This window comes from Danio rerio, chromosome 21 (genome assembly GCF_052040795.2).
Source record: "Danio rerio strain M-AB ecotype USA chromosome 21, GRCz13ab, whole genome shotgun sequence".
NCBI lineage: Eukaryota > Metazoa > Chordata > Actinopteri > Cypriniformes > Danionidae > Danio > Danio rerio.
In genome coordinates, this window is record NC_141041.1 from 4945001 (window position 1) to 4957283 (window position 12283).

General features: G+C 37.7%; 2 protein-coding genes across 2 annotated transcripts in view; both read right to left on the minus strand.

Annotated features, from left to right (window-relative positions):
• The window catches only part of uck1 (uridine-cytidine kinase 1), a 17590-nt gene extending 7019 nt beyond the window's left edge, over nt 1-10571 (minus strand). The window contains 3 exon segments of the mRNA NM_001004666.1: nt 2547-2643; nt 5182-5341; nt 10371-10571. Of these exon segments, the coding sequence (NP_001004666.1) occupies nt 2547-2643; nt 5182-5341; nt 10371-10460 (347 nt within the window). The 5' untranslated portion in view covers nt 10461-10571.
• The window catches only part of cdk5rap2 (CDK5 regulatory subunit associated protein 2), a 635428-nt gene that overhangs the window by 271051 nt on the left and 352094 nt on the right, over nt 1-12283 (minus strand). The window lies entirely within an intron of this gene.

Consider the following 12283-nt stretch of genomic DNA (forward strand, 5'->3'; position numbering starts at 1 on the left):
AGCAGCACGGTGATGTGTCTGAATGTGAATGAATTCCTGATACAAGACAACATCCGCCATTCTCCAATTCTCGTGCTGCTTTCCCGACAAAAATGCTTCCATCACACACAGCTTTGCTGTATGATCGGCCCTGACAGGATCGCGGGGAAAAACATGCAACAAACCCCGTGGATTAAGGAAACAAACACATACGAGCCTTCATAAACGGCTACTGCGTGCCCGTGTGTCCGTGTCTCACAGCTTGAGCTTGGCACTGGTCTGGCAGGTCTGCGTCTGCCTTGCCTTCGGAAAGCGCGTGCTGTCACGCTCTCATGAATAATTAAGCAGCCGGCTCTTCTCATAGGATAAGAAAACTCCGCTATGAATAATAATGAGAAACCGACGCGTCATCATTGCACTTGCGGTACTTCGCTACGTCGCCGATTTTGATCCCTCCCCAAACATCATTTTAAACCCGGAAGCTGAAATGAGCTGACAAAAGCTCAAAATGATCCAGTTTTCCCCACAATTAAAGCTGACAGGTGCTAACATTGTCTTAACTAATGCTCAACAAACACAAATCTGTTAATATATAAAACAAAGTTCTCCAGGGTGTCCTGAACCTTTAAACATCACATATTATTTGCATTTATTGAATGGAAATGTTTCCGATTCACGTATGCAAATTGGTCTTCAGATGGCGCCTTTATAGCAATGTGTGTGCAGTCGATCTCTCCGATTACATTGAGAAAACCGGCAACGCTGCAAGTTGCGCTTTAATGTTTGGCTTTTCAAATGCATGGTGTGGAAACCTTATATACCTGCTAGACATGCGGATGATCCCATCCCATACAGCTGCCATTGCAGGGCTCAAAGATAGTTTGTAGTGTGCAATTTAACACGATTGCCTCTAGGAGTCGCCAATGAAAATAAAACAAATACACACAAGAAATGCACGTACGCCAGACATGAAGTTGGCGTAGACCAACGCACATTCTCACTTTTATTTCATTGTTAGTAAATCTAAACGTGAGCATGAAATCTGACGTCCGCAAAGTTTTTTGTGCGTACGCAGCGTTGATAAATGAGGCTCTTGGTGTGTGGGGTGCGGTTTGGTGCAATATGGCTGCCGTCATGTCATCCAGGTGGATGCTGCACACTGGTGGTGGATGAGGAGATCCCGCCCCAATGTGTAAAGTGCTTTGAGTGTCCGGAAAAGTGCTATATAAATGTTAAGAATTATTATTATTTAACTAACTTGTGAAGCGCTATTTTATCAGCAATTAAATTTTTTTTTTTTGCAACTAATCGCATCGAAAATAAAAGTTTGAGTGCGTGTGCTGTGTATATTTATGTTTATAAATGCACAAATGCATGTTTTTATTTATATTTAGATATGCAATATGTATATGATACAACTTATATATAAATTTAAATATCTATGTGAGAGTTTTGTTTCTGTCACATATGCTGTACAGAAAACACACACATACTGTGTATTCATTCATTCATTCATTTTCTTGTCGGCTTAGTCCCTTTATTAATCCGGGGTCGCCACAGCGGAATGAACCGCCAACTTATCCAGCAAGTTTTTACGCAGCGGATGCCCTTCCAGTCGCAACCCATCTCTGGGAAACATCCACACAAACATTCACACACACATTCATACTCTACGGACAATTTAGCCAACCCAATTTACCTGTACCACATGTCTTTGGACTGTGGGGGAAACCGGAGCACCCGGAGGAAACCCACGCGAAGGCTAGGAGAACATGCAAACTCCACACAGAAACGCCAACTGAGCCAAGGTTCGAACCAGTGATCCAGTGACCTTCTTGCTGTGAGGCGACAGCACTACCTACTGCACCACTGCCTCGCCACATACTGTGTATATTGTGTCAAAACAAAATTATTTTGGATGCGATTAATCTTTGCCCAACACTAATTCTTTTAATGATGATAATAGAATAAACAGGTAATAGATGTTTTTCTCAGCTAATTAAGTCTTAAAAATTATGTCAAGGTGCAAACACTGTACCTCTGAGCCCGACCAGATTTCTTGCAGCGTGGAAAATAATTTTGAGCAAGAGCGGTCGGTAACTGGTGTAATTTTGGACGGGAGTGGGTGGTCTAACAATATTGCTCCCGACTCCCGAGCGAGCAAGCATGCGTATGTGCGTGAATGAGCGAGCGTGATGCTGTGTTTAGCTTGTTTGTTGCTGTCTGTGTGTATGTGTGTCACTTGCTTGCTGCTGTGTGTCTATGAGTGTGTGTTTATACGAACAGCTTGTTATAGGCTGTCTGGACTCTGTATAGCTGGGTGGTTTTAGGTTTTGTTCTCCTCCCCGCTTGTTAGTGGGAACAGGCGTGGTGGGTAGAAAACGTGGCGGGTAGGGCAGCGGGACAACAAATGCTGAATATAAGCGGGAGCGGTTGGGCTCGGACTAAAACCTGGCGGGAGCGGGATTCAAAATTTAGTCCCGTGCAGATCTCTAGTCTATGGCAAAATCTCCAATGTGTGTGTGTGTGTGTGTGTGTGTGTGTGTGTGTGTGTGTGTGTGTGTAACCTGGAATGGGTGACAAAGTCATATGTAGGAACCTCCACCACCTTCCCTTCTACAATATCCTTCAATGTCTGACACATGAACTCTGTATCAAACGCATCTGAAAGAGAGAAAACACACGAGTGCATTGAAAAAACATCATCAATTACTGACCCATGGGTCATTCCAGAGTTGTACTACTGACCTCGTGCATTGATTTTATGATTTGAGGACATAATTATCTAACAAACAAATGATAACGGTGTTTTATTCGCAGGTGTGTCAAAGATGAGACGTGTCATTTGGTAAGTGCATCCAGTTTAATGTACAAAAGTAATTTTTAGTGCTGGGCAAAAATCAATCGCATTCAAAATAAAAGTTTGTTTGTACACATAGTATATGTGTGTGTACTTTCATATATTTATATATTGTATGTTTACTATATACATATATAGATGCATGCATATTTGAGAAAATGTTTATTTATATTTAGGTATAAAATGTGTATTGATACAAATTATATATAAATTTAAATATCTATGTAACAAAATTGTATAGTTTTGTTTCTATCGCATACATAATAAATATACACTCAATGGCCACTTTATTAGGTACACCTGTCCAACTGCTCATTAACGCAAATTTCTAATCAGCCAATCACATGGCAGCAACTCAATGCATTTAGGCAATGAAGACATGGTCAAGACGATCTGCTGCAGTTCAATTCGAGCATCAGAATGGGGAAGAAAGGGAATTTAAGTGACTTTGAACGTGGCATGGTTGTTGGTGTCAGATGGGCTGCTCAGAGTATTTCAGAAAATGCTGATCTACTGAGCTTTTCACGCACAACCATCTCTAGGGTTTACAGAGAATGGTCTGAAAAAGAGAAAATATCCAGTGAGTGACAGTTCTGTGGGCGCAAATGCCTTGTCTATGCCAGAGGTCGGAGGCATCGAAGAACAGGAAACTGAGGCTGCAATTCACACAGGCTCACCAAAACTGGACAGTAAAAGATTGTAAAACATTGCCTGGTCTGATGAGTCTCGATTTCTGCTGTGACACTCGCATGGTCGGGTCAGAATTTGGCGTCAACAACATAAAAGCATGGATCTATCCTGCCTTGTATCAACGGTTCAGGCTGGTGGTGGTGGTGTAATGGTGTGGGGGATGTTTTCTTGACACATTTTGGGCCCATTAGTACCAATTTTGCATCGTGTCAACACCACAGCCTACCTGAGTATTGTTGCTGCCCATGTCCATCCCTTTATGACCACAGTGTCTCCATCTTCTGATGGCTACTTCCAGCAGGATAACACATCATGTCATAAAGCGTGAATCATCTCAGACTGGTTTCTTGAACATGACAATGAGTTCACTTTACTCAAATGGCCTCCACATTCACCAGATCCTCAATCCTTTGGGATGTGGTTGAATGGGAGATTTGCATCATGGATATGCAGCCGACAAATCTGCAGCAATTGCGTGATGCCATCATCATCGTCAATATGGAGCAAAATCTCTAGGGAATATTTCCAGTAGCTTGTTGAATCAATGCCATGAAGGATTAAGGCAGTTCTTAAGGCACAAGGGGGTCCAACCCAGAACAAGTAAGGTGTACCTAATAAAGTGGCCGATGAGTGTATATATAATAGTTATTATTTCAAAACAACCTTATATTTTGGATGCAGTTGATCGTGATTAAACAAGGCTAGATTTGATATACTTTGAAAGCTTATTAAATGCAAATATATGGTCTGCTTGAATGTTAACAGATACATTTATGTAAAACTAAAAAAAACAACAGATATTTTAAAAAATAAGTGATCGTTCAACATTTTATCACATTTTGAATCCTAGTGTTATTCCTGACAAGGGTAAAACCTGTTGTTTTGAAGGATCGAGGCTAGGTAATAATGATTTATAATTATGCCAATTAATGAGTATTTTGGGGGCGTAAAATTTATTTATTTATTTATTGTTTTGTGGAGCTTTTTGTCCAAAATACTTCAGAATATATTGTTTTGTGTTCAACAGAAAAAGCTAATCCAAAAAGTGTAGAAGTATCACCTGAGTGTGAGTAAATAGTGAGTAAATTAACAATTTTTGGGTGAACTGTCCCTTTTAGCTATAAATGCAATCAATGCCATTTTAATTAATAACATTGTTTTCGGTAAAAAGGTGTTTAAAAATGTATCAAATATAATGAGGAAAAGGCTACATGACAAAAATGCTAATGTTAATTGCTGACAAGGGTAAAGCCCAGTGTTTTGAAGGATTGAAGCACAGTAATAATGATTTATAATGACAAATAATGAGTATTTTTGGGGCCTGATGATTTTGAATATATTGTTTTGTGGTCAACAGAAAAAGCTAATCCACGAAAGTGAAGAACCACCACCTGATTGTGAGTAAATAGTGAAGAAAATTATTTTTTTTTTTTTTTTTTAAGGTGAACTGTCCCTTTAAGCTACAGGTACAATGGATTTCATTTTACTGTGTGTTTTTGGTAAAACATGTAAAAGAAAATGTAAACAATAATATTTTGCTCTGGAAAAAAAACTGTCAAACGCAGAGGAAAACATGACAAATGTGTTGTTTTGGTGTTTAAAAGCCCTTTTTGCCCTTGACCCAGATGTTTTGTGTATAGTTTGTTTTTTACCTGGGTGGTCGAAGTTGTACTGGCCTTTCAAAGCCTTTGCCTTCTGTTCTGGAGTGAGAACTCTGTAGAAACTGTCCTGGCTGACAATAGTGACCTTCCTCTGATGGTGATCCACCTTATTCTGTCCCAAAAGCTCCATGATTTTTGCACATACTGTGGACTAACAGAAAAAAACACCTGTTAATGGCCTGGACTAACAGTCTAGTGCGCATTTGTAATTGCATCAGCCTGAATATCATTACAGATTCTGTTACAAGTGGACACCAGGTATAAGAGAAGTGCCTGCTATTTAATTAGAGTCGCAAAATGGCATTTCACACAGCTTATAATACACATCCTATGCATGTATACAGTGCAAGGCAAAATTATTAGGCCTCCTGTGAATTTTTGTAATATTTTTTAATATGTTAGAAGGGATGTTTAACAGAGCAAGGACATTTTCACAGTATTTCCTACAATATTTTTTCCTTTTACTTTGGCTGAGATGGTGTTTTTTAAACTAGGTCAATATTATTAGCTGCCTTAAAGGTGCAGTAGGTGATCTGCCAAAATGCCATCGGTTAGCATAATATCTTTGAAAACAGTCCCTGCTATTCAACGCCACACCTAAAATCACGAATGCGCATCTTAAAGATGACAGAAGACGTCCCACTAGATCAGGGGTGTCCAAACTCGGTCCTGGAGGCAGTGGCGTAGCGCAAAATGCGGAGGCCCCCCTGCAGGGATCGCTGACGGGGCCCCCTGATGAAGAGGGGGGGGGGGGGGAGAGATACGTCATACGCCAATTTGCATATCACTGACGTCATCACGTTTTACCGTTTCTGTTTGTTTTACAGCCTATGGTTAATAAAGGGGTATTTATAATTGCACTACACTTTATATAAGCATGTTTATTTAACTAAATTTATTGCTGTTTGAATACAGCATGTCATTATAGATGTGTAGTGAATGTGCAGTAATCTCTCATATGTAATAAACTGAGACAAGTTCACAAACTGTCACTAAAATATCTGTGATTGTGAACAAGAAAAGAATAAACGGTCCAATTAAATTGTTAAAATAAAGTAGAAGTAGATCGGTTTGACTGTACAAGGGAAATACCTTCACACTGCCTGTGCTAAATCATTTGTCGTCGGTACGCAGAGGGGTGATCTGCTCTCGGGCTACAGGTGGGATAGGCTGCTGTAGAGGACTGACTGGGCCGCCTGTCAGTGCTGTGAGGCGGGAGAGGGGCCGGCGGCATCACACGCAGCTCGTTGAGAAGAGTAGGGACGGTACAGTATGGACAAGTGACAGTCTAAAAAAATCTCCAATAACACACAAAAAAGTCGCTAGATTTGTCATTAGGGGGGTCTGAAAAGTCGCTAAATCTAGTGACAAAGTCGCTAAGTTGGCAACATTGGCGGCAAGCAATCAGAATGTAGTCCACCGTTTGAGAGGTGTTCAGAGAACACAGACCTGTGAACTTTGGTTCCGACCACAGTTGTTCCCAAGAGTTTGATTATTGCGGTTGCCGGTTGATTTTCAATTATTGAAAATCGCGACGACGCGGGGCCCCCTAATCACGCGGGGCCCCCCCGCGGTGCGTGCCCTGCGGGCCCATCCGCTACGCCACTGCCTGGAGGGCCGGTATCCTGCAGGTTTTAGCTTCAACTTGCCTCAACACACCTGCACTGATGTTTCTAGAAAGCCTAATAAGAGCTTGATTAGCTAGTTCAGGTGTGTCTGATTGGGGTTGGAACTAAACTTTACAGGACACCGGCCCTCCAGGACCGAGTTTGGACATGCCTGCACTAGATCATGTCATTCGCCGGTTAGAAAACTTTATAGTTCTTTATAATACTATAATAGTAAACAGCAAGTGCTTTTAGTGCTGTTGCCTCACAGCAAGAAGGTCGCTGGTTCGATCCTCGGCTCAGTTGCCGTTTTTGTGTGGAGTTTGCATGTTCTCCCTGCTCTGCAAAGACATGCGGTACAGGTGAATTGAGTAGGCTAAATTGTCTGTAGTGTATGAGTGTGTGTAAGTGTTTGTGAATGTTTCTCAGAGATGGGTTGCGGCTGAAAGGGCATCCGCTGCGTAAAAACGTGCTGGATAAGTTGGCGGTTCATTCTGCTGTGGCGACCCCAGATTAATAAAGGGACTAAGCTGACAGGAAAATTAATGAATGAATAATACTATAATTATTATTATATAATTACTATAATTCTGAATAGAAACTGTATTATATCTAGCACGTTTTCAGTTGTGTAGCAGCAAAACTTGTGATAATGAGCAATATTTTATGCATGCAAGGATCGCTGTTCTCACTATCTCACATACATTGTTCTAAAGCGATTGCTGTATGCTTAGTAGTTGGCCAGCGGTGTGCAGGAATTCCACTTTTTACTAAACCATACTTACATGCTATTTCAGACTGAATACTCAGAGTAGCGGTTAACAAGATAGAAAGCACATCACAGGCTGTCATTGTTCAAAAATTAACCCCTGTAATTATAAAACCAACTTCAGCTTAGTAAAGCAGACTAGGAGAAATAGCGCTTTTTACTGCTGTTCAGTTAAACTAAATAAAAATCTACATTACTGATGCTGTAAAAAGTCCCTTGTGAAATTGAAAGTAGTCACATCAATCTTTAGCTGGAAGATTTCAGTGGCTGAACAACACTTCTGTGCATATAACCCATTCATAAAACAACACAATCTACATCAGCTTTGCTTGACTATAAGAGTTTTAAAACAGAACATTATCTGTCTAACAGTAATAATTCAGCCATGGTGTCATCCTTTCTCCAGCGTGCAAAACTAACTCCAATACTGATTCAGGATTTTAAAAAGTTGATTCCCCATTTGTTTTTACCGCTGTCTCTCTCCCGAGTGCACGCACGAACGGCAGATCTGCGTGAACGGGATGCGCAGATGTATAAATCTAAATTTGTTGACGGACAGTTTGGGCTATTTATCAGAATTATGGGAATTGTTTGAACGACAATATTTAATTGGATAAACATTTTTTTGTTGTATGCTTTACCCAAAATATAAAAACACATTTAGATCATTTACTTTAATTACTATAGGAATGTGAAGAGACTTTCAACCAGCACAACAACAAATGTCTCTGAAGACAATCACCTACTGCACCTTTAAGAAATTAATTATTTCTTTTGACTACATATCAAAACACTGTTGTACAATGACTTGCCTAATAATTAAACTAACTTGCCTAGTTAACCAAATTAACCTAGTTTAGCCTTTAAAAGGCATGTTAAGATGAATACCAGTATCTTAGAAAAACATTAGTCACTGTCATTGAAGCAAGGACAATAGGAATTAGTTATTGAAACTATTATGTTTAGAAAATGTGCGGGGAAAAAATCTTCATGTCAAATAACATTTTGGATTAGGGCTGAACAATATATTGTTTCAGCATCGATATGATCCAGCCACATCACAGAATATGCAATGTCAAGTTGGAACTACTATAATTAACCAGGAAACAATTCAGAGCACATGAAGTGATTGCAAAGTTTCACCCTATTATAATGTTGTATAATTGTTTTTTGTGTTTTCAAGGCCCGAGACTATGATTTCAAGTGAACTTAAAACTTTTTGGGCACAAGTAATGATATAGTCTGCCACTTAAACAAAGAACAATTGTGTTTATTTATACAAAAAAACTCTATTTTCTGTACCTCAATACACCACCAAAAACCATAAAGTGCTGTTTATTTGATTTCTATCATTGTGCTTTTGTTTTCATCTGTGCTCTAATTATTATTATTTTTATTTTTTTTTTTGTAATTTTGTATATTTTATGCGGATGAACTTACCTACAAAATCCCAATCAAAGGAAATGACGAACTCTTAACAAATAGGGGTAACTAAAGTTATCTTGTGAAATTATATTCATATCGCAATATAAACCGCAGAAAAATAACATATTGCAATGTCCGTTTTTTCCATTATCATGCAGCCCTACTTTTGATATATATATATATATATATATATATATATATATATATATATATATATATATATATATATATATATATATATATATATATATATATATATGTGTATGTATGTGTGTGTGTGTGTGTGTGTGTGTGTGTGTGTGTGTGTGTGTGTGTGTGTGTGTGTGTATATTATATATATTTAACATAATTGAAATGACCAGAAGAGATAATATTTGACGTTGACTATATGTTCTGTAATCGAGGTAGAGTTGGCTTTATATAGGTACATTCGTTCATTTTAGCGGACTCTGTATTGTTTACCAGGCTAATTTGAATATTAGGTCTGAAATGACTTCAAAATGGTTTTCTGATAAGTATGGTTTTACCTTTGCACCTGACCCAGAGATTGCTGTATTTGGGTACTCTCATTCTCTGCTGAAATGTAATGTGTCCTTACAAAGCACCATAATTTATGGAATGATTACTGCTAAGAATGTCATTCTAAAACTGTGGAAATCAGATTCTTTTCCTCAATTTAAGGCATGGTTAACTTACCTCACACAAATATTGCACGTGGAAAGAGTCTGTTATGGAGTTATTGATATGTTTTACAATGCATCGCAACCATTTCTTGAACACCTGGACCAATATAATGCAGATTTAGAGCAGCGGTGTAATCCTTAATATGCTCATTACCCCTATTGTCTGCCTCTGTATTTTCATTGAAACCGTATTAAAAAAACGAATTTTTTTTTTAATAATAACTTTTATTACTATTATCATTATTTTCTTTACATTACAATGCTTATTTCATGTGTATATTTTTTATATATTTATATTTATATTATTTGTATTTATATTGTTGTTGTGTTGTTTGGCAATTATTGAAAAATGTAAAACTAATAAAAACGCTTGTTTAAAAAACCAGTTTGACCTCAAAAACAATATTAGCACTATTTAATTGACTTCTAAGCAAGTTACAAGGTTGTAGTTGATGTTCATTGGCTGCTGTTATGATTTCCCTATTTAATGTTAGAATTTGCAAATAATACTTTTCTGAAATTATATTATTAAGGAGAACGTCCGAACGTGTGAATATAAAACCAACTTAATCTTCAATTAAGGAAAATAACGTTAAAACAAGTAAATGCTAACTCATTGCTAACCCAACATGCGATGTTTTTAATGCATTTTTAAGCATCTATATATGTTTTCATTATGTATGCAATGTCCCATACCTTCCCGCTGGCCGTTCCTCCGCTCACACCGATCAGGAAAGGTCGGTGCCGCGGCCGCTCATTGTCACACAGCAAACCGGATGAATTCATGCTAAAACGGTGGGAAACACCGCGTTTACTTTACGTGTGGAGTCCAGATGAGCGCATAAACTCGTTCCGGAGATGAACTGTCATCGGTTGGAGGTTGTTGGGGCGGTGTGTGATCAAGTACCGCCTGGTTTCACTATCAGCCGGGGATGTTTGTCTATTTTCGGGACGTTTCTCTTCCACCGCGGGGCGCTCGGTGACTCAAACCGACAAGTTTCCGTTGAGGGTCGTTAAATTCTCTTAATGCTTTTAATCTTATTGTGTTAATTTAGAGAGTATCATATTATAAATCTACACCTTATCGAAACTTATTACTGAGGTTTAACCGTATACCGTCACAACAGTGTTTAATATAATGTTGTCTAAAACAGCATGCGCTTATAACCACAAACGACAGTGATTGGTCTGTCAGTCTCCAGCGGTGAGATAGGTAACAGTGACTGTGTGACCAAGCTACCTGCGCACCGAATAAGCGCCGTTTTATAACGATATAAAATTTTGTAAAGACGTTTGAAAATAATAATTAGCGTTTAAATGAAAATAGACTGTACGGAATTGTTGTTTACAATGTATTTCATATACAATAAAAGCAGGTCGGTAATGTAAGCACCGACCATTTTGGATCTTTCTGTATTGATGATTGCCGTTCTACCCGGTTTTTCTGTTTTATGTACGTGACTGCGTCATTACGCTGTGTAAACTTGAAAACAGACGCATCACACATATTTCAACACGAGTATCTTCGATTGACTTTTAAGATTTTGTGACAATAATTAATTCATTCATTTTCCCTCGGCTTAGTCCCTTTATTCATCTGGAGTCACCACAGCGGAATGAACCGCCAATTTATCCAGCAAATGTTTTACACAGTGGATGCCCTTTACTGGGAAACACCCATACACACTCATTCACACACATGGACCCGGAGGAAGCCCACGCCAACACGGGGAGAACATGCAAACTCCACACAGAAATGCCAAATGACCCAACCGGAGCTCAAACCAGCGACTTTCTTGATGTGAGGTGACAGTGCTAACCACTGAACCACCGTGAAACCCCCTTAACAATAATTCACTCTCAAAATTATTTAATAGCCAAAAAAATGTTTTTTTTTCTTAGAAAATATTAATTTAAAAAAATGAAATAAATTTCCTAATTATATAATTACTATAGTTTTCATATACATTTTCAATATACGCTGTTATTTAAAAAAAAAAACATTTAATTTAACACATTGGCAACAATGTTTTTGAGAAAAGTTTCTTCTAATTGCTGTGGCTGCAAAGTTTTGACAAAAATATTTAATTTATATACAAAACAGAAATTATATATACAAAAATGTTTAATATGTAAAAAAAAGTAATATATATTTACAAAAATTATACACACACACACACACACACACACATGTACAGATATATATATATATATATATATATATATATATATATATATACATATATATATATACATATACATACACACACGTACAAAAGTAATATATATTTACAAACAAATAATATATATAGTTTCTCTTAATTCAAATCTAAATGTTCATATTTGATAATGGCAACCACAGTATAACATTTAAAAAAATTGTTTATTTTTCCTTTTATAAAATACTTTCATTCATCAAGGACATTAAATTAAATTGATCAAGCATGACCGTAAACATTTATATCGTTACAAAACATCTAATTTCAAATGCTGCTATTTGTAACTTTCATTCTTTGAAAAGTCCTTAAACTAAAATGTATAAGAAAAATGAAGCAAGAATAAAGTCAACATTTATAATAAAAAACATTATTTAAGACTGAGCACCAATA